The sequence below is a fragment of the Channa argus genome, chromosome 20 (genome assembly GCF_033026475.1).
Source record: "Channa argus isolate prfri chromosome 20, Channa argus male v1.0, whole genome shotgun sequence".
Lineage (NCBI taxonomy): Eukaryota > Metazoa > Chordata > Actinopteri > Anabantiformes > Channidae > Channa > Channa argus.
This window is the reverse complement of record NC_090216.1, coordinates 6,342,464-6,366,671: the sequence shown is the minus strand read 5'-3', so window position 1 is coordinate 6,366,671 and position 24,208 is coordinate 6,342,464. Positions and strand designations below refer to the sequence as shown.

Here is a 24,208-nt window from a genome sequence, read left to right as displayed (position 1 = left end):
AAGATTTGTGCATGCTCAGTGGTAATTTTCTAAATTCTATATGCACATTTGTATGAGATATATGAGGACGATCACTTTGCCATATAACAATAACAGCAATAACAATAATATAATAATACACAATAATACAGTAAAGTAGTAAAGTTTTGGACTGTAGCAAAGGCCCTTATTGATTAATTATTATAGGTCTTTATATTAAACTATGAACTATCCAGTAAATGTATGCCTCAAAAAACAGCCTGTATTATGAGGCAATTTAATGATTTATTAGTTATTCATCATGCCCCCCCCCCCAAAAAAAAACAAACAAAAAACACAAGATATTAGAAATGACATTTTAATATATAAATACATATAAAACGTGCATATACTGTGCATACAAACGGATTTAAACGGTACCTTAAAGAACTTAATTAAATACAGTGTTTTTTAGTCTAAGTAATAAACTATATTTTTCTCATGTGCTGGTTTGGTATAATGCTTAATTACATTTCTTTAGAATAATGTTAAATTCATACATTTTCTTTACACTGGATATAGGCTCTGGGATATAGGGAAAACGGATGTAAATAAAGTGGATTTGACTTCTAAACACATTAGCACAAATGAAGGTGCTATGCATTAAAACTAGACTTACTATGAAAAGTAAAAATGAGGTAATAATAATCACAGGCAGGAGTTCATCAGGACGATCATGCAGGTTTGTCTTTTCTAGCCAAGCTCCTGCTGCCCACAGCACCATCATATTTCCACGTATTTTGTAACTCGATTAAATTTGTCCGTTTTGGCCATATTATCCTTCTACAGTAACTAACAGTGAGTTATTATTCATAGTGTGTGTATGTGTGTGTGTGTGTGTGTGGGCTGTCTGTGACCATGCATAAGTACTGACTGATTGACTGGCTCCGCTGGCTGTCTGGCCATGACACACACATATACACACACACTAACGCACGCACAGCCTCCATGCCTGCGGCTGAATTCCATCCCCCTCTTCGTCTCTTGGTCTCCCAAAAACACCTCTTCCATTTGCACACACACACACACACACGCACACGCGCTGTTTCTCTCTCTCTCTCTCTCTCTCTCTCTCTCATCCGGCGCAACAGCCCGGGTGGGTGACGCGTTTTGCGCATTTCCTGCAGCTCGCGCTCACTTACGGCTTCAGGAGCGAGAGCACGGAAAACTGGGGGCGCGCGCAAGGACCGAAAGCAGGAAAAAAAAAACCAAAGGGAGAGGAGCACTGTCATGTATCTGGGGTTCTTGTGAGCCCGAAAAACACTGCACTGGGGGGCTAACAAGGCACTGGTCTCCGAGACAACGCGCAGATATCGCGGTACCGTGAGGTCGAAGCAAGGAGATTATCCCAGAGAGGAGTGAGAGAGCCGCGACGGGCTGGAAACCGAGCACCAATCCCGGATGGCTAGGCGCGGCTGCTCGCTCTTTCTCCCACCCTGACCCCGAGAGACACACAAGGACCGTACGGAAGGTCCAGGGCTTCACGTGAGCCCGTTAACCTGCATCCTTGCCAGACATTCCGCGGAAATGTGTATCATATCTGGCGCCGACCATAAACAAACAAGGTAGTCGCTTGGGTGGGAGTTGTTAGCAGCCGACCTGTGAAAGGCGTGAGTCTGCGTTGCTTCTGCATGTTTCAGCCCAACAGGGACCATCAGCTGCACGGTTAGCGCGCGCGCGTGTGTGTGTGTGTGTGTGTGTGTGTGTGTGTGTGTGTGTGTGTGTGTGCGCCGATCACGGTGTTCTGATATGGCTGTACTAGACTGAGAGTCCAAGGAGCCAGCGGGATTATGGGATGTAGCAGGACTATGCAGTGACTCCGCTCATTGGAAGGAAACACTTTGTGTACAGGAGCAGGAACAGGCAGAGGATCCTAAACACACAAACACACAGTCTTATCCTTTTATACACACACACACCTCAGGAGCCTGCAGCCATGCCTGTGTTCAGCGGCCTGTTGAAGGTGAGAGTGTGTGAGGCAGTGGACCTGAAGCCTACACCATGGGCCCTGCGTCATGCCGTGGGGAAGAGTGGCTCCTTCCTGCTGGACCCTTACCTGGCCCTTAATCTGGACCAGACCAGGTTGGGCCAGACCGCCACCCGGACCAAGACTAACAGCCCCGCTTGGCACCAGGAATTCTGCACTGAGGTCCGTGAGGGACGGAGCCTGGAGTTGTCCGTTTTCCACGACGCACCCATTGGGTATGATGACTTTGTGGCCAATTGCACCATCCAGCTGGAGGACCTGCTTCAGAACGGAACAAGACACTATGAAGACTGGGTACGTGTTTGATGTAGAAGTGTGTCTGCACTCAGGAGAGCCACACGTTTGCATGGTGATACATTTGCAAAACCTTTTCATTCAGATTATGTTCGTGTGCAGAAGTAATTTCACTAACAAGCAACAGGCCCCAGAGACAATCGGTGAATCCCTGTTTGTCTGATAACATAGTGTATATGATGTGATGCATGCCAAGCTTGCTGATACTTGAAGGTACCTTGCAAAAAAAGCAAAGTTCAGTGAAAAGGGCATAGGACATGTTTTACAGGTTTTTCAGCCAAAATATACATTGCATTGCTCACTTAGGAAAACAATTAATTTGTTCATTTGAAGGCTTTCAAAATTTTATAACATTTACTTTCCTTACTGAGAAACCTTTACAGCACATTCATTAATGGCAAATAGGCAGTTGTGGGTGAACTTCAGAGGACCAACAGATACTAATTCTCTCTTTCTTCCTAATTTGTGCAACAACCTTTTCACTGCATGGTTTGAATGAATGAAAATTTTCGTTAATGAGCGCAATTGTACTGAATTTCCCAATTGTTTGGGCCTTCAGTACAAACCATGCTCACCTTACTTTTATTTCAAAAACATTCTCGTTTGCACTCATTATCTTTACCCTCAGCACCCCCATCTTTTTTCCCTTTTTTTTTTGTCAACACAACAGTCTCAGTCAACTGTGAATTGCATGCCTTCATCAAACACTGTGTGTTACTGTCAAGGTCATGGGTAGTTGTCCACTCGCGTCTGCTTTTGTACTGCAACATTGCCATGTTCAGTATATCTCTTGTCACTTACATGAAGTTGTTTAGTTTTGTGTATGTCACTGCTGAAGCTTTCCCACCTTTATCTGCAACACAGGACCTGTTTGGACTCAGGTCCAGTCTATAATCATCCTTCCTCAATTCCTTACATTCCTCCTGCCACTTTGGACTAAAGGAAACAGGAGATGTCCTTGTGCCTCTCCCAGTAGAATCACAATTATTAGGCAGACACAACAATATAGATGGTGTGAAATTTCACCACAAACCTTCAGCTTTTCCAGCACTTAACGGCAAATAACAGGGTTATTTTATTTTCTCGCCATTTCATTTGCATTGGGACTGTGACATTGGACTTCCACATGTAGGTCTGAATGTAACTGGATAAAGAGGCATTTGTTTAGAGTCTGCATTTTGTCTCCAGTTGGACCATGTGATCTTGTTCCACTTCTACACTTAGTTTTTTAACTTGTCTCATTTTACGTTAGATGAAAGGCTGATGGAAGTTATATAGGAGATAAGGACGGGGATTTGAAATAGCCATGCGTGTTTTTGCATTAAGACTATCACCATCACAATAATAATTTACAATACATTTTGGAAAACACCTTCCAGGCATTCAGTTTACATTTTCTGTAACTAAACTGACTCAACTGAATATGCAGTTAAACTGTCACAGTTTGTTAAATTGCCCTTACTTCAGTACTTATTATTTTGTCAAAATAGCATTTTTGTTGCATAGTCATAGTGTTTTGAAGATTTTGGACAGACCCTGCTTTCAGCTGGATTAACATATGACCATGATGTAATATAAAAAAGAGAGGCAACAAAATATTCATTGTGGTAAATTGATTTGAGATCTGTAGTCTTGGGAGTCTATTTTCTCCCCGTAGTACAGTAAAAACCTTTGTTAATGTATATATGACGTAAAAGTGGATATAATTTAATACGCTCAAGAATGCAAAAACAAATGTCTTACTCTTTTAGGGGGTTCAATTGATGTGTAGTTATGTAACTTTATAATATATTTGCATTGGCCTACACATATTGTTTGTCTTTATATAGTTGCGAGGACAATTATTAGAAACTTTGACATCGCCCTTTAGAGTCTAGAAAACTGTAGTAGTTTGCCTTATTGTTTTGTAGAAAACATACTATACCAGCATGGGGTATTATTGTTCCCCTTCTTTAAAACGGTACAAGTGTTGGTGTCAGAGGCAGAATTTTTTTACTTTGGAATTTGTGTAAAAGGCAATGCAAGCGGGCATATGGAGTTGGGGGAGAAGGTGTGTAAAGATTTCATGTTTGTTTGTGAGACCAGGCATAGGGGTTGTTTTCCCTGGGAGACCGGCCCTTTTACACCAGAGGAGAAAGAAAATTTACAACATGATCTGAACTCAAACACAACGTCATGCATCGTGTTAAACATGTTAATGATTACTGTCACATTGTTTGTTTGAGCAACGTATTTGAGTGATCATGACATAATGCTGCTAACAGAAATGGGCAGGCTCACAAAGAGTCACCATGACATGCAAGTGGTTGGATAAAGACAACAAAAAGGGTGGTCAGGTGCTGTGAGAATTGGCCAAAATTACCTCGCAACAATGGTATTTAACAAAAATTTTGTTCACACAACCATAGAAAGATGTGCGCGTGCACACACACACACACACACACACACTTACTCCCTCACCCATCAAGAGTAAGGTCACAGCATATGGATCACTCTGTTGATTGACCACATCCCATTGATCAGCTAGCTGACACGTCAATGCATCTGCCTCACAGCAACAGTACCTCCCACTTCCCCTCCATCCTCCGCCCTTTATTACGCCATTACTCACTATGTCTGCTTTTCCTGTCTCTTGCATCCTCCCCTCTCCTACTGAGACCCCTAAATTTACTCTCCTCCCCACCTTCGTGAACACATAATTTTTCTATTACTGTCTCAGTTGTGTACCCCAAGTTGGTGTGCTTACTTTTACTTACTCTTCACTTTTTAGTGGATAGGTAAAGATGTGAAGTTCAGAAGGAAATATTAGTATAATAATGAATAGGTTATCTGAGTTGCATCAGTTTGCTTAAAGGTATTTGCTGTGTATGTTGACATCCTTTACATTGTTCTTGTTCAGGGGTTACACAAAGTACTGCTTTATTGTTTTTTATTTTTTCATGCTGTTTAGTCTGCATTGCTGTTGCTACTGTTGCCATTGGAGTTTCGAGTCTGCATGTGCGGATTGTGTCTGTGTGCACATCCCCAATTTTAGGATAAATATTAGTACATTAGCATTCATAGGGCAAGTGCACATCAGTCTGAGGTCAAGTGATAATCTGAAACTGCAAAAAGGCTTTTAATGGTTAAAAATGGTAGCACTGTAATGAAAAATTATAGAATCGGGCTCCCGTGGACTACGCGTGACCTTAAATAGTTAATAGAAGTAAATTAAAATGTACAATAACAATTCACTAGTCCAACCAAATGGTGTACTTCTGCTGTTTAGATGAACATGAGGTTTGTGTACCTCAGACCAGTCTTTCTCACTTCCTCTGCTTCTCTTCTTTTTGTCTCTCTTGTGTCAGAACTGTTATTCCTATCCTCTCTGTATCCTGTTTTTATTTTGTGTTCCACTGCTGCTCCTTGCTCCATCTCCCATGGACCAGAGTGCTGTGGGCCAGGTTCCCCTTCTATGCTGCCAGTGAAATATTAACCAGGCTTTGATGCTTATTAATTGTCCCACTCAGTAATTGAGATGCTCTGTGGAGCCCATCCCCATGGTGACACTGACAGCCTGTCCCCTTGGTGACAGTCTCTCACCCACAGAAACACCAGAGAGAGGTGGGTAGGTGAGAGTTTGGGGAAGATGGAAAGAAAGAATGAGATAAGAGAGGAATACAATGCCTAAGTGGTTTGTTAAGAGGTCAGAGTAATTAATATTTAGGTCTTCAATACAGAATCCTAAAAGCTTTGTTTCTGTTTTATTTAGCAGCATTATTGTAGTTTACTGTATACTTGTCCTTACCTAGACTGTATATAATGGCATTGTTACATTACCTCGAAATGATCAGTTTGCTTTTATTGTGTATAATGTTAATGTTGATTGCTACAAAATGAAACCAGTAAATAAGATTGTTTACTGTTGTTAGTCTTTCTGATTTTCATATTGTTTTTGAAGTTCGCTATTATGTATAAATCTGTGGCACTGAGACTGTATATCAAGTCTCAGATTTAACTAAGATCAGTAAATTGTTTATATAATGTTAATGTTTTAGATAGAAAATAAAATCAGTGAATCTGATTGTAAACTGTTGTAGGTCTATCTGAATTGTTTTCCTAGCTTGGTATGATTTTTTTTATTAGCTAGCAAGAAGAAATCGGTTTGTTAACTTGCTATCTATGAAATGTAATCATAAAATTGGTTTGTTAGCTTGTTAGCTGCCATATCTGATGTTGGCTATGAGTCACTTTATTAGCATATTGCCTATAGTATCTGATTGTTTGGCTAGTGATATACAAACAGCTTCTTATGAAATCAGATTTCACTTTAGTAGCTTGTTATCTAATCTTAAGAATGAATCATGTCAACTGGACTTCTTTCTTCTTGGTTAGAAAGGTTTTGCTACTTCGCCAAGCAGCTTCTTTGACCCCCACCTTAAGGGTTTAGGGAGTTACGGTCGTAAATGTTACATCTTGATGACTCCACCCTGTTCCCACCTTCCACCTTAGTAGCGAAACATTCAGTCCAGTTGACATGATTCAATCTTCGGATAACCAAAGCATGACTGAGAATCTTCACCGACTTGTTATCTAATGTATCTGTTATATTGTCTGGTGAAATAGAAAGGGTTTGTTAGCCTTTAGTTTTGGCAGCTGATTTTGTTTTGTTTTGTTGCCTTCAGATAAATTCAACTTGATTTCATTTGAAAAAGGCATGACCTGAAGACAGCCAGAGAAGAAGAGAGAAAGTGGGAAGAAAAGTGACATTGTGGGAGGTGATAGAAAAATCATAAAATGTTTACAGTAAAGAGTCCAAGAATGGGTAGAAGAAATGATGGAGGAAAGAAAGAGGGAGATGAGGTGTAGATGTTAGCTCTGTGTACATGTACATATAAAGGGCTGGATGGTGAGAGCTGCCTCTGAGACATGCTCACCACACAGTGCAACGTTTCCTCACAGGGACACGGGCCACGTCATATGTCAGCCAGCTACTGTTTAACAGTTGGCATCATCGTGTACACACTAACACACTCTTACATGCTCGTGCTTACAGCAGCCAGAATTAATGGCTAAAGTTCTACATTTAGAGCCCAGCTAATGCATCCTTTTAAAACAAATGGTTAAATCATCTTAATGCATTTTATTTTACTTTTGAAGCCAAAACCTCTTGCCTTTTGAGGCTACAGTTTTGAGCGCCATTGATCCTTTTTTGTATCATGCATTATTCCAAGATGGTTAAAACTAGAAGCCATTGCAAACATTACGGTTACATTCCCACTCTTTTGTTAACTAATTTACACCAGGTGTATCATAGCTTTCAGAATTTCTTGACTTATATAGCTACGAAGTTAATGTTAATGTGTTTCACAGTTGCACTAAAAATGAACAGTCAGGACTGATCATATTTATTGTCTATGATACATGAATGGTCTGTTTCCTTAGTATATTGTTTATTCCATGCCGACTGTTTTGCTAACAAGTAATTGTTGCATTAAGGCCCAGTCACACTAGCATTTGGAATAATTACATGTTGTGATTAAATCAGCTTATTTCAATAAAATCACCACAGTGGTGACTCTAAGGATTTGCACAATAAGTTGCAAAATTCATTGATCTTGCATCAGGATTGGTCAACTTTGTCGTGCAAATTTTGGCTGTACATCTTGTGCAGCCCTTTAAAGAGAGGTATGTTACTTTTGAAAATAGCCTTTATTAGAAATATGCTACAAAATGTATCTTTATGTTGAGAGGTGCTGTCCAATGCGTCTGTGACATTCCTACTAAACAAGAGTCCAGGGATACTGAAGTTTTTCAGTGAGGCTCCACATACTAACCAATCAGATAAGTTTAATGATTTCTGCCTAATTAGCTTTTACAGCATTTTTATGTATTGAAACGATTTAATGACAACTAATTAAAGCACTGAGAAGAGCCTGGGAAGCATTGCAGAGCATAGTGGATCAGTGAGAGAGAGAGAGAGAGAAGCCTTAGCTGAGCGATTTTCAAGTGTCTTGGTTGTTGCTACCTTAAGGTTGCAATGTTCATTTTTCACATTGTTTAATCGAAAACCTTCACCAATTCACCATCTGACAGAGACACATTTAACAGCACTTGCAGCACTGCAGAGATGATCACTTCTAAAAGTATTTTGAGCTAGGCTCTTCTGACTCACAAGACCAATGATTCCTGCTTGTTTATTGTTTAAAAAAACATTTGATTTATTGTCATTTGATATCTACGAGTGCATGTATCAATGTGCAGAGTAGTACAGTGTAAGAGCGAAGCAAAGACGTATCAGAGCAGGGAGAGCGGGAGAGTTGGGCTGAGCAGAGGGCTGGTTCTTAGTCTCACATTAGCACGAGGTTGAGTTGCACTTTAAATTGCATTTTATTGCTTAAAAGGCACTAAAAGTTAGAAAGTCAAAATGGAGGATCCCAGCATGTATTATTAGCTTTATTGCAAACCCAAACACTAAGAGAAGTTCTTGAGTCTTTAAGTTTTGTAGCATTTACTAATTTCTAAAGATGTGTGAATGAACTTTGCATTGCCACTTTCTTATGTGACTGTAATTTTGTTTTACCACGGAAAAAAATCTATTACCATTGTAGTAACATTTAATTTTATGTATGGGGCTGCATTGTATGCCCATGATCCTTAACCTGCAAGATAGCAATGTGACTATCTTTGGGGTTAAACCTTAAAAGTGAGGTTAGGGATTTCCAGTTTTTATTTATTGTGTTCAGCCAGCTGAGTGGTTTTGTTGTATGTTCATATTTGAATGCATAGAATGCTCCAATGCTGAACCTTTAGTTTGGCAGATTCAGTTGTGGAATCAGATGTCCAGAGCTGTTATGCTTTTCTTTTATGTCTGTAAAGCTGGCGTTGGTTTAATCAAGTTAGACCTTTTTACAATGTTATTAGGTGTTGACAATCAGGTGGCTGAACTGTCACTTTGTCACTGCTGCATTGCTGCGGTTTTGGATATGTGTAGGGGAGGAAGAGAGCTTAAAATTGTATATATTTTCCCTTTTTGTTTAGACTTATGAGATATTATTAAGTATTGAGTACATTGAGTACAGTATAGTATCTCTTATATATCATTAGAGATGAAATATGAAAATTAATTATTGTATTGAGTAAAATTGTTACGGCTATCAGTATTATCACATATTATGTTAGATTGTGCTAAAAGTGTTGAAAAGTATTGATATCCACTAACTTAAAAAATATTATCTTTCCCACCAGTCTATCATCCATGTTGCATTTGTGTACAGAACTGCAAATTAATATTAAGTAGGTAGTGACAGTAATTGGAATGAGCCAGGAAGCCAATGCACTTGTACTAAAAAGATAATTGCACTATTATTTTTATGAACTTGTAATTGCACTAGTATTTTTTTGACATTTCTAGTTCTGGGTGTTTCACATCTTTTAAGTAACAGTACAGATACCACTATTTTGAATTTAGTGGAAGTTAAATAATATTAATTATTATCCTCTTTAAATATAAAGCAATCGAATATAAGCCATTCATTTAAATCAGTGTGTAACTCAATGTGACGGTTTTGCTTTATTTGTATTTTTACAGCAAATAGAAATACACCAACTTGTATGTCCATAGTACCTTCCACATGTACAGTATGTCCATAATATTGGCTATATTGTACATACTGTAGACACTGCATATTTTGCACTGCTTATTGCACTTCTGGTGAGATACTAAACTGCATTTTGTTCCCTTGTACTTGTACATTTGTAATGACAATAAATGTGAATGTAATCTATATTTTCTAGAAGGAGACTTAGAAATTTGAATTTGCAGATTAGATTCTATTGTTATATCATAGCTCAAGTTATTTGGGAAATTTTAGGTCAGGAGAAGTAACGATATTCCCCCTGAGGTGAAAAGTGAAAAAGACATTCGTTAGAAGAGGCTATTATGGATAAGAAGCCAGAGTCTTATATCCACTGTGGAGAACCCAGTGATAGCCGTGGAGGGGTGTGATGAAGATGAACGAAGCTAAACTGAGGATGATGATCATAGTGGAGAACCTGAGGAATGCAGATCTGATGAGCTGGTGGAGGATGGGGAGGAGGGGTAAACCTGGAATGGCAGCTGAGAGAAGCAGAGACAGTGATGTTTTAAATTTGCCAGATAAGAGATGATTGAGAAATAACTAGAAGAAAAGTATCAATAAATGCAAACCGCAGCAGCAGCAAGTCTCCTGAAGTCCGTGTAGAGGCCATTTTAATCGTATCTGGTGGTCCAACAATTATCCACTCCAGAGATCATATTATGCGGAACACTGAACATTTAATGTATTACACTTTTCTCTACTTAGCTGATAAAGGACTAATTCTACAATACATGTTTACGAATAGTCATTTCATGAACGCGTTAAGAAATCAATTACATCGAAGTGATTCCTAAATCCACAGAACACTAAGAAACCGTGTGCTTCCACAGCTAGACGCTGAACCTTTCTCTTTAACTTGTTACGGTCCCCACTACCTTGTAGTCCGCTCTTTCTGTCAGCCCCGATAGCTTTACCTTTTAGCTCCTATAGCTGTGTCTGTTCTTTCCAAAGGCTGAGCTGAACTAAATCTCTTCTAACAAACTTCTTGTACACATAGTTTCTACGACAACTAGTTTAACAAAGTTAAAAGGCAAACGTCAAAGGACAATATAACCGGCAACTTCATAGACAGTTATGTGATGTCATTAATGACCTCATCAGTACGCTATACATGAGCTTCTTAATCTAACTAACCTTACAATACACAACATAAACAAACCAGAGGAAACCCTGGTTGGCTCATAAAGTCTGCTACATAACAGGAGGAATTATGCAGGTATGATATCCACAGCTAACGTGCTAACAAGCACAGAGTTTACTTTATCAACTTTGGTTGATGTGGTGGTTTTCGAAGCATGTTAGGGTTTTAATAATCATTCCAAAATTAAAGTTTACCATGGTTGATGAAACCTGCAATTGTTATTATTAGTACTAGGTTGAAAATATTCATTACAAACATAATGCCATAGAATTTGCTTAAGGTGCAGAGCTGTGCTCCGTGACCCTCTTTCCTTGCCTTTCGGCCTTTTTTTCCAATTTGTGTTCCTTGAGGTCATAGTCATATTGTTATATCCTTGATTTATTCCTGACCCCAGACTCCATTCCCTCACTGCGAATTGTTACTGGACAATGACATCATGTGCTCCACCCCTAGGTGACCTGCTGGTTAAGTAGGACAGACTGGATTTAAGATGCACTGTTGCCACAGTGACAACACACACACACACACACACACACACACACACACACACACACACACACACACACTCACACACACACAAAGACAATCACGGTGCTCTGCCCGCTGATGCCAAATCAGGTCAATCTTTGGTTTGTGTGTGTGTGTCTGTGCTGTGTTTAATGCATGTTCTCAGTGAAAGGGAAGAAACAGGAGACTATTTCGGAGCTCTAGGACAGCCGGTGAAATGCACACTGTTTGTTCCTGCTGTCTGTCTGTGAGCCTAGGAGTTTCTCTAAAAGAAATATATTTTTCAAATAAATTTAGATGTTATCTATCTTTTATTTATAGTCAGGGACAGAGTGTTGCTTATTGTTGTTTCAAATTACAAGAGTTACTTTCACTTGCTTACTTTCACATTTATTAGTACACTCTTTTATTATGTTGTGTTGACACAGTGTGTTAAGGCTTTTGACAACAAATATGAGAATTGTTTAGGTACCTGTATGATTATTTATTTATTTATTTATTTATTTTGGAAATACAATCTTGCTGGTGGAAGGTTGGATGCTTAGTTAGTTTATGAAACCATTTTCATATCTGTCCATTTATTACAACACTGCATCCCCGAGCCAGTAGCTTAGGTTAGCACACATTTGTTTAAGCTCACCTGGTGAGAAGCAGTAACTTCCTAGACTTTTATAACCCTGTTTTGTGTCAACAAATGTTAATTAATGGACTTTAGAGGTGCTGAGTACTTTTAATTTGTTACTGTTGCACAGGCTGTTTGCTAAGCTAACCATCTGTAAGTGGTAAGTTCATATTTAATCTCAGTCTAAAAACAGGACATTAGAGATTCAAGGTTATGAAGCAGCTTGTCCTGTTAACATTAGCTTATGACCTCCTAACAGCATTATTGGGGATTTGTTAGTCAGACATCAAAACTGTTTGATACACTGTCAGACATGACTAACCGACAGTTTTTATTACAATAATCCAGCGTATACAACTGTAGTATGTAGCTGTTATCAGTAAATATAACACCTCTTTTAAATGTCATTGTTATATATTTGAGAAATGGCCAGGAAGATTATGACAAGAAAATATTGTAAATGTGAAAATTGAAAACTAGAAACCTTCACTGGATCATTTTTTTATAAAACAATATAAGTCTGATTTTGGCTGATCCACACTTTTCGCTTCTAATAGTGTATTATTAATGCAGTATGGTGTTAATTTATACAGAAAATGACTGCAGTTAAAATCACAATTGTTGTCAGGGAAGTCCTCATTAGATATTTTTATTGAATCGTTTAGCCTAAGGACAAAGCCTCTTTCTGCAGCTTGAGTCTCTTAAAGTGCATTTTCATTTAGACACATCCAGCAGCGATGACGGTCTCATCTACAGAGGCTGCTCATCATGCAGTCTGCCAGTCCATCTGGATATCACACACACTAGTCCTGAAATTTTTTGATCTCCTAGTCGATAATTTGATTAGGGGTGTCAAATCTAGATCTAAATTTCCTCCTGTTCGGTGAATGCAACTGCTCAGGCAGTGTTGGACTGTTGGACCTGTCACAAAGTGTGCTGTTGGGTGTGGAATGGTGGGCTTTGTTTATTCTCCCATGCCCTCTCCCTCCTTCTCTCCACCAACACCACCACCACTACACAGCCCAGCTCCTCTTACATTATTAGCTGTCTGTGATGTTACATTAAAGATGCATGACTCTCACGCTGCCTCACTCAGCATAGGTCTACTGTGTGTGTGTGTGTGTGTGTGTGTGTGTGTGTGTGTGTGTGTGTGTGTGTGTGTGTGTGTGTGTGTATATTCGGACATGCTAAAGTTACTGAGGGATAGAGAAGACACAGACAAACACACTCACAATTGTTAAAATGTGGTTGAGCTCTCTAAAAGCTAAAATTTGTTATTTGACAGATGGATGTGGGAGGCTGTCACTGAGACTAAATGCTTGTGAAAGAGAGCGAGAGCTGTCTGGTTGGACAGAGATAGTGAGCTAGATGGACCGAGAGTGGGCGGGGGTTAGCTCTACAGTATTGATATAATGCAAGCTTTGAGTGCCCTGTCTGCTTGGTTTAGTGCTTCTCTGTGCTGCTGCATATGGCTTGTGTATTCTATCAGCATTTTGTGTGTGTGTGTATTGTGTGTATATGAAGCCAATTTGTATGTGTGGAGATGGAATGAGTGGAAGAGACTCAAGCGTCTATGTGTATTTAACGCTAACCTCCCTCTGAAGTCCACTTTAAAATCCCCTGACACTGCTTTCTTTGTATGTTGCCCTGCATGTGTGCGTGTGTGTGCGTGCGTGCGAGAGAGAGAGAGAGAGAGAGAGAGGGTTTGTAAAGTTATCCGTCTCTCTGACTGTATCACCATCCTAATTGGACTAACAAGATTATAGAGGCAAACTAGATTCTCAGTGTCTCTCCTCCCATCTTCGGTCATCGAGGCAGGGAAACTTGGTGCATGTGAGTGTCTGTGCACAACAGGTTAAATCCAAGTCACGTTACAATTTATTTAACCCAGGTGACGAGGTAGATAAAATCTTCTATCCCACTATACGTGTGTTGAAACATACAGTTGATTAATCAGTTACTCTGTTGTCAAATTAGGTACAAATTTAATTGGTTGTTTTGAGCCACTGCCAACAGCCCGAGTAAAGTTAATAATTTTCTATATGGGTAGACTGTTTGTTTACAAACATATATAAACAAAAATGTAAGTTTTGGGCCCCAGAATTCAAGCAAAAAGCTTGAACAGGTAGTGAATTAAATTGTTGCATTCAATGACCTAATATAACAACAGATTGAAGTTTTAATAGAGCTGAAGCATTGGGATAATTAATCAGTTTGTCAGTTGACATAAAATGATCAACAGTTTCTCAGTCATTCTTTAACTTTGTCACAAGATGATTCTAAGATATAGAATACAGATATATTATTAGTTGCAGCCTTGAAACCTCAATTAAACAAAGCTAACTGAAAACACAAAACTGAGATAATGTCGCCTTTGGTTTGTTGAAGACTTTAGCACATAAACTCTGTATTTACACATTGAGCAGATACAGAGCTTCATTAGCTTCCATTTAGAGTCATGTCCCTGGCCACATGATGTATTGCTCTCCAACATTCATTCTCTGTTTGGCTGTGGTTTAGTCTCCACTAAAAACTGAGGGAAATACTTGGCTCTGCAACAACTAAATGGTTCACCAGAGCTCTTTTTACAAAGTAAGCCAGTATGCACTAATGCAAGGTAAGCAGCTGCCATTCTATACACCTTTTTTACATAAGACCTACTACAGATGTGTTATTCCCTACTATTTTCCATCAATGTAATTAGTTATAATTCTTTTTTCTGCTACAAGCCAGTCCGAAAATGTTTGTTGCTTAAAGTTTGTGACTTAGTCAACCTGTGTACCACTTCTGTAGATCAAATTTAAACAAAATAATTTTTTCACAACTACGATTTCCACTTGTTCTAGCTGAGTTATTGTGGGCTGCTATCTGTATACAAATCACTTTCTTGGTGTTTAAAGTTTTAACTACATTATGTAATCCACCTTTGAGCCCAATGGAAATGTCTTGGTTAGTTTACCCAAATCACTAAAATTGTACTTCTTGTAAAAATTGTAATTCCAGTGCTATATTCTGTCCTTGAATTATTTTCTACCAAAGGCTTAAAATGCAGCAAATCCTCCGCATTGAAGTTGGTGCATTAAGACAGATATCAATACAGTAACACATTTTAAGGTGCCCTCTAGCAACAAAATAAAACATATAAATCAACTCCTTTGAAAATGGGATTAATTTAAGATTAACTAAGATATTTATATTACAAATAATCCATGCGTGTTTATGTGCTGAAGTTTAAGGTGAATTTGAGAAACACTTTTTATTGTTGTGTCAAACTATGCATACTGTTACATTATTGGGACAAAAAAAAGAGTTCCAACACAGTAAATTATTAAATGATTATTGAGGGAATTTTATAACATAAAAAAGGGCACGTTTTCTGCAGATTTTCCCATTTACTGCACAGTTGTTTAATAGAACTCACACACAACTCACTTACAAGCTGTTACAGTGATTTTGTTTTGTTTTTTTAACCAGCTCTCACTGAACAAAAGCAGGACTGGAGCCATAGAACAGTCTGTTGCTAGGATACGTCTACACTGTAGTAGAATGGTTACCATAGAAACGTCTGCATAGCTAACTTCAGTCATAACATTTTTGAACCATCTGTTTGTTGAGATTACATCTTTAGAACATTCAATTTGCTGTTGATTATCCCCTTGATAAAATCTTTGAATATGTTTATCCTCAGGTTTCTTAATAGTTTAATTTACGTCAGTTACATTGTTTATTATACTATATCCTGTTAGGTCAGTCCATCATTTTATTGATTAATTTAATCTGAAGTGATATTTTGGTTTAACTCCAAAGGATAATGAACAGTGTGGCAGATAAATTTACTATGGAATCATGATCCAATGCAGTAGTCTGCCAATAATAAAATCCTGAAAAACATTGAAAGCCTGATATTTATTTATTTATGTATTGGCATGCTTTTGAACACTGGCGTTATCTAATCCATCTTCAAGAAGCCCATATCAATGTAGTAATAAATCCTAACACTTTGGATATAAAAAGAGCTTGATGGCAACTCACAGTAACTGGTGATGTGAGTACAGCGCTGTTTTTGGCTAGCATCACCTCAGGATCAAAGTCAATGATGGTGCCGTCAATTTGCTCCACTCTGTTGCAGTCCATCTTTCAGCTGAAATCCCTGCTGAGAAGCGCTGTTATGCAAGAGGCTACATTTGGGGATTAGCACATCATTCTCAAGGGTAGAGCCCAATGGCATTTATAGGTCACAAATCCCATGCAGTTGTTATGTATGCAACAAAAGGATAGATGCTGGGTAGTGGATGTAGGGTTGTATATATTACATTAAATGTCTATTAATTTGGCTTAATTTGGCTTTAGACCAGTTTCTTGAATGCCACTGATGAGTATTTTTCAACATTGCTTTTCCCGTTAATCCTTTACCCTATAAATTGTAAAAACAAATTTCCAGGGAGCAAGTTGACGTCTTTATACTTCTTGTTTTGGTTGACCATAACACACAGACATGGACTGGAATTCAGACATTTTCCAGACTTTCTCTGGGTTGGGTGTATGTGTGAATGCGAACACCCAAGTCTGTTGGCCCTGACATTCACCATGAGTGAGGGGGCGTGTTAATGGTGTCCATTTCCTGCAACTGCCGCGAAATCAGTCAAATACATACAACCAAAGGTGAAGAAATTATTAATTGATATGAACACAACAACAATGTTGAACTGGAAGGGCAAAGAAATTCCTGAACTTCTGTCGGTAATGGCAGACCTGGAAATCGTCAAACAAATGCAAGGAACAGCACAAGATTCTTTGATTTACTACCAGATTACAAAGCCAAAGACTGTCACTTCCGCAGCTTTGTTTTTGCGTGCCCAAGCACCACCCCTTACCCGGTAACCTGGAGTAATTCTTCACAAGTGAGAACACATCTCACACGGACTATCTCCCGATGTTGGTTACATGTCTGAAAGGGAAACTCCAGACAATGTCAGGACCTTATCCTGGGACAGAGTTAGTTTCATAAAGGGGCTTATGAAATGTGGAAAAGGAAAAACGACAAATCCTTCTTATTTCATTCTCTCACTAGAGTGGGTTGTGTTTGGCATTTTTTCACAGTTGTGATTGCAAGTTGAGTCACAAAAGTCACATGTCAGAATAACTGGATTGGCTAATTAATTAATTAATCAGCTGTTTTGTTTTTTAATTTTTACATTAATGACAGGTAATTTTAGAAAAACCGATGAAATATAAAAATCTAAAATTCAAATCAATTACAACAAAGTTAAAGAACTTTACATGATCTTCGTGGCTTATGTTTAGCAATTCACAGACCCATTTGTGTGTGTGTTACTGCATGTATGAGAGCCTGACTGTTGCATAAGAAGATCTGCTGCTGTCCCAGGGCTTAACTAAGGATTTAAATGTCTCTTACTCACTCTCTCTTGTATTCCCTCCATCTCTCTCTCTCTCCTTGTGTTTCCTGTGTCTCTAGCGCTCTTTGTTGCGTCTCTAATCTGTATAATTGCATGTATATTGTATGAAATTTCTTCGAATGTGTGTGTCTGTGGGAGTGTACATGCAGATTGTGTGTTTGCTTATTTGGAAATGTGTGATAAGGAAAATATGTGTGTATAAATCCCCAGAATGAAATGGCCTTCTTTTAAATCACTCGTGCTTATATAAATTCATGCCTAATTCAAGTCGTTTGTTAATAACAACATAATATTTAAAAATATACAACACATAATTTATTCCGCTGGGGTTTGATAAATCTGTTTCTATTGTAGGTTGTTTAAGCCATTCATGTACAGTATATTTAGAGAATACTAGTTTAAAACACATTTATCATATATTATTTCAGCAGCTTTACTTCCCCTTCAGTTACCCTACAGCAGCTAGTCTGTGTTTTGGCAACTTTTAGAGTCCTAACAAAAGATATTTTTTATTATTTCACAGTCTGTTGACACAGAGAAGAATGGGCTCGTTGGTGATCTAAAAATATGAGGTTTGGATGAGACTCAAGAAGCATTACTTTATCCAATGTGTATTGCTGCACATTTGATGGCCACAAACTGTGCACACCCGTAGAACGTTTTGTGAAGGAAGCTGGTTTGACTTTGTGTTAAGGAAGGCGTTGGCTGCCTTTCAAGCAATAATTGACATAGTTTTACTAACCTCAGAGCATAAAAGGTCTAAGGAGAAATGATCGATTATGATCAAGATGGAACAGTAGTTTTAAATGTGATAACATTTGTTACTCCATGCAGTTTGCTTCTGTGTAACTTATCTGGATAAAGAAAATATATAAGGTAAATTCATGTTGAACACATTGTAATATAATTACAATGAAATCTCAGCCAAAACACCAGGCAAAAAGATGACACCTTACTCAAAAATAGGTAGAGCTCATGCATCATCATGGACTGGATGTCCTGTGATGTCGTTTGTTGGTCTGCTCACTTAATTAACACATTTAAATCAGATCACAAGGGCAGAAGAGAAGATAACAGGAAATCTTAGAAACATCAGGTGTAAACGCAAACTGCTGTTATAATAAATGTTTAGCCAGATAGCATCAGCGAAAAATGGTTTGTTAATACCAGGAGTAAACAGTGTATGATGGTGTTGAAGACATAAATGAAAATAGTGATAAAGACGATGCTATTAAAGCTGATAACGATATGGTGGTGGGCAGGAGTGTAATTCTATTGCAGATAATGACCTCTTGCATGTGCACTGGTCGGTTTGTTTGTTTGTACTGGAGGAAAGCCCCCTGCTGTACTCACTGTTCAGCTGTGTTATTTCTCACAGATTTGCTCTGTGTTTCTGTCTTTCTCTGCCTGCACAGATTGACTTGGAGCCAGAGGGGAAGGTGTACGTGGTCATCGATCTGTCCGGGTCCTCCACTGAGGGTAAGATTAGACACAAATTACTTTACTTGTGCAGATACAGGAAGAGAAGGAGAGCAAAACGAAATATGCATGAAGAATACACATGCATAAATACAGGCCTCTATTTTCATGATGGTCTAATACAGAGGTATGTGAAAGAAACTGTAGAAACTATATGTACAAAGCCACAGCCAGTTGTTTGAACCAGCCTCTCACATAATGAACCTTACATTTCATTAATATCCATCAACCTACACGCAAACGAATAAGATATTTCTCCCAAGAAGCCAAAAAAAGCAAGTTTTTGTTGGACTTCCATTTCTTAGATGGATACAAATATAAATGGTTCCCTCATAACAGCTGTAAATAAGCAACAACTTGTCAACAAGTTCAACATATTAACTTACTGTGTAACGTGGTGATATGTCAATGTTGTGGTCAAAATTCGTTCCCACTGCGCCTAAATGGCCAGAAGATTACTTTTTGGTATATTTTGTATATTTAACATGCTGCACAAACACAAACACATCTTTGGCCATTACTGCTAGTGTGCTAGTTTGCTGCCACAAAGTGCAATGGAAAGATTAGTTTGAATGGAGACCAAACATGAAGCCTAAGGGTTCTTGTTTTCCTAAAAAAGTTACTTAACAGAATTCATTGAACTTTCCTCATTTGTGTCTTGTTCTCTCTTTCCTTTGCCTGTACACATACTCTCACTCATATTGTTGCTTGTTAAGATGACAATTTTCACCTGCACCTGTGGCTGTTCACACCTGGTTATATATAGAAACCATTCTCTGTTTCTGTGTGTGTGTGCGCATATGGGTAGTGGGATAGACTGCTTGGGGAGGGTACAGCAGAGAACCCTTGCAGTGTTGTTGAGTGGTAAAGGGAGCAGTAGAAAGTGGGAGTCGATTCTTAAAATAGTAGTTGAGATTGAGCCTTGGATCACACAGAAACACACAGAAACACACACATATTCAGACTTAGGCGTTCATCTCTTGCCCTCCTCATCAATGATTGCACAACGCTATGACCTTACGACTCACTCGCTGCCCACTCCTAAACTTCCTCTTTGAGGTGGCTTAAATGCTTGTTGTGTTAATGTACACTGATAAAACACAAATGGTGTGTATGTGTGCTGATATGAGGGCAGAATTGGAGTAAGAGATAAAGCGATGGAGGGTGAAAACTAGAGGAAGAGGTGGTATTTTTAGCAGATTTATTTTTTTTCCCTGGTGCAATCTGTTCTCTGCGGCTTCAGAGGCTGGAAGGACATGCTCTTCTTTTATTTTTTATTTTTTTTACTCGATCCTTTCTCCTCCACTATCCTCTCCCTCCTTCTGCATCTGTTGGTCTCAGGAAGCAAACAACAAAAATCTGACCATCTGCCACCTCTTCCTTTCTGTTTCTGGTTTTCCTGCTGTCTTCATCCCTTCCTGGTTTGGTAAGAATTTCCCAGAGTGATATCTTCAATTTGTTTTTCAAAACCCGTTTTTTCGAAACCCAAACATATTTAATTTTTGTCTACCATTGTAAAGATATCTTAAACCTATTACACATGAAAAGGTGGGACAAGCACATGCTAATTAGGGTTTTTTTTAATGACTGAAATGATTAATTAGTTATCAAAATATTTGCACAATAATAATGTAGATTAGTTAGCTCATCAAAGGAAATACCTTTTATTACTGAGTTTAGAAAAGAATGACAGATTCAGTGGCATATTCTAATAAAAAAACAAGTTTTCAAGACAGAAAAAGAACAAGTGCACGAAATAACAGAATGCACAATGTAGTTACAAAATAAAAATTGTAACTACACTGTGCATTTATTAACTGTGTAATTATTAACTAGAATCGAAATATGACATTTTTCATGTCACTTTTCTCCAGCCATCTCCGCCTTCTCAACCACACGAAGACCTTTTCTATCCCAAGTTTATAAACATCATCTGGAAAATTTATTTGAAATTTCTTTCAGACTAGTTCTGTTGTGCTCAAGGAGACATCCTTGGTGATAGAGAGGCAACATTTTTTGAAATCAGTATATCCTCCACATCCTTTTTGACAAATTAAGCAGTTCTGCTGTACTCTGTCACCTAATTGCCTACATAAAGTTTGCATTTAATAATAAGTTAAAGCAAAAGAGTTTAGGTAAATAGCCGCATAAGTTTGTATCTTTGTGTCTATGTGTTGGCTATTTTCCTCTCCAGACATCTGTTAGGATATGCTTTTACAGGTAAACGTGTTGGTTTTCTTGGTACTCGTAATAGAGAATATCTGTAGTCCTATTCGATATTGGAGAAGCAAATGGATTCTTACCACAGCTGTGTTGTTATTCATTTTTATGTCATATTTGTTAATATCACCATCAGGAGTCCACTATTTTCTTTACTCTATCTTTGCTGCATGCTGGTCCCCTATTAAACATCAAATCTGAATCCCCTATGTGTGTGTGTGTGTGTGTGTGTGTGTGTGTGTGTGTGTGTGTGTGTGTGTGTGTGTGTGTGTGTGTGTGTGTCCCGGTGGGTAATTTAGCAGGTCCAGAGTACATCTGTATCCACGACAATCACTCTTAACTGCTGTTATGCCTCGTCAACCCACCTTGTCAACATGCTTGTGTCTGTGTGTGTGTGTTTGTGTGTGTGTCCAGGACAGATGGATGATGTATTATGTAAAACAAAATGATCCCATTAATGGACTGTTTAGCTGCCCTCCCTTTCTCTTATGAACACTACTATCACACACACATTCACAAAACCACACACTTTCACTCACATACACAAGAGTCCCTCGACATCCTGTCTGTAATCGAACTCTGGAGAGGTTGAGCAGTAACCACATCTATAAGGCACCCGAGAGAGATGGAGGGAGAGTGGAAGAAAAGGCAAACTAGGACAGGAGCACAGAGAGGAGGAATGTGTGTGTGGGAGTGAGAGTGGAGGTGGTTCTCTTGTCTTAAGGTTACCCTCGGAAAGCATTTATCTTTCCGGGGAGAAGCAGAAAGGAAGGGAACGGCTGGTTGGACTGTGCTTATTGAGGAGTATTTTAATATGCTGTCCTCTGTTTTAGTGCCCACACATAAATGTATAAATAGCACGTACATGTACGTATGCATAAGCCTCTGGTAGGTGTGGGGTGTTTGTGTGAAAGAAGGAGGGAGGGAGGAGAGAGGGAGGAAAATGAGAGGCCGCTGAATGATTAAACATCTTGAGCACCATGATGCAAATGATCCTTTTTTGTACAAACTGTCTCTGGAGATAAGATTGGCAGGCGCCCGATAGAAATCTGTAACGTTGCGATGTGGGTGAACGTTCATCTTAAACTTACTCAGAAACATCTTTCTGCTGTTAAATTTGTGTTGATAAACTTGTGCCTGTTCTCGACAGCCTCTGGAACTAATGGCAATGAGGAGCGAGTGTTTCGAGAGAGGATTGGTCCTCGCCGGCGGCAGGGTGCCGTACGAAGACGCGTACATCAAGTCAATGGACACAAGTTCATGGCCACCTACCTGAGACAACCAACCTACTGCTCACATTGCAGAGATTTTATCTGGTAGGAAACACACATACTGTGACATCTGTATAGTATTTGCCAATATCTTTCATTAAACCAACCTGGCTGAAATGTTGACTCCTCTGTGTGTGTCATGTGATAGGGGAGTGCTGGGGAAGCAGGGATACCAGTGTCAGGGTGAGTACTCTTCTCTGGCAGATGCAAATTTCTCAAGTAACATTGCACATTATTTATTATTTAAGCATGGGAACACAAGAGGGATTACTTGTGGCTGAATGACGGCTGTGATTTGGTTGCAAGCCACTATCAGCCGGAGCCACACATGCATTACACCAAGTCTACTGCAAGTGTTATTTAGCAGACCTATTGAATTCATTATAGTTTCTTGATCACTAGGACTTGCAGTGAGACTGAAAGACTCTAGAGAGCATGATGTATATTCAGTTCTAATTAAACTTCATTCAGACTAACTGGATCCCTTCATGTACAAAAACAAAACCACAACCCTCTCATTCACTGTCAGTTGTTGTGGCAGTCCCAATGCAGGAGGCTCCAGCTAAAATAAGCAGGGCCATTTAGCAAGACAATTGAACCTGGCTCAACCGCCAATGCCAGTTTTAACCTTTTATCTTGCAAGGTTTGAAAGAAAACCCCATATGAGTGAACTATAGTACAGTGGTTTGGCATCTGAGCTTTTAAACCCTTTTGAATGGTGTTGTATTAGTACCACACGCCCACCAAATGCACCACATTAACAAATATTGTTGGCTGTTTTAAATATTTAACCATGAGAAAATCTAGACCAGCTAAGTCATTTTAGTTGCCTTGAGGCTTGTCTACACAGGGGTCAGTTCGTCTTTGTCTATTTTACTAAACGCAGCTCCCTAAAGGGTGAGTAACTGCTCACAATTTAGTTGTATTATAATCCTCAGTAAAACTATTTCAGTACTTCAGGTTGTTCTGCCCTAGATGCCCTACATACAGGTCATTTACAGTTAGTGTTGTACTTGATTGCATCCTTTTTAGACACAGACAAAGACAGGACTGAAGCTGCTGCTGCTAATGTGCTGCTTTTGCTTCACCCTTTGTAGCAACCACATTGTTCTTGTCTTTGTTTGATATTGCGGAAATGATGAATTTAGAAACATAGGCACTAAAAGTAACCTAGATTTTATTGAATCAGTTAGTCTGCCGAGGCATCTGTGTTGTCTTTAAAGGCAGCATATCAAATGTCACGTAGATTGCCTATTAAGTTTTCCCTCCTTGGAAGTTTCCACCTTGCAGTATACACCTGTGTCTGGAACTTCCAATTAGTGTTGAATCAAAATTACACCATGAAATCAGTACATTCCTGTTTTCTTTCTGTTTTCCTTTACATGAAATACTTTTTTTTTGGCTAATTATTGTCAAAAAGCCAAATAAATCAACCATGATTCAGTGTTGTAAAAACTAAAAGTGGAAAGTGGAACTGTTACATTTTAATTACAGAATATTGTTAAGGAGGCTTTTTTTTTTTAAATAACAGTTACATTTAGTTACATCGCCATTTAATGTGGGTCAGTCACAATTGGCCAACCCTTGGACCTTTAATATGGTCATAATTAACACATATACTCAAGCATTGTTG

At 38.8% G+C, this 24,208-nt stretch overlaps 1 protein-coding gene across 1 annotated transcript in view; it reads left to right on the top strand.

The window, feature by feature from the left end:
- Positions 1-1,116: 1,116 nt before the first annotated feature.
- The window catches only part of prkcea (protein kinase C, epsilon a), a 32,793-nt gene continuing 9,701 nt past the window's right edge, over positions 1,117-24,208 (top strand). The window contains exons 1-4 of the mRNA XM_067488345.1: positions 1,117-2,299; positions 19,021-19,084; positions 22,455-22,620; positions 22,724-22,758. Coding sequence (XP_067344446.1) covers positions 1,955-2,299; positions 19,021-19,084; positions 22,455-22,620; positions 22,724-22,758 — 610 coding nt within the window. The 5' untranslated portion in view covers positions 1,117-1,954. The remainder of the gene's footprint in view (positions 2,300-19,020; positions 19,085-22,454; positions 22,621-22,723; positions 22,759-24,208) is intronic.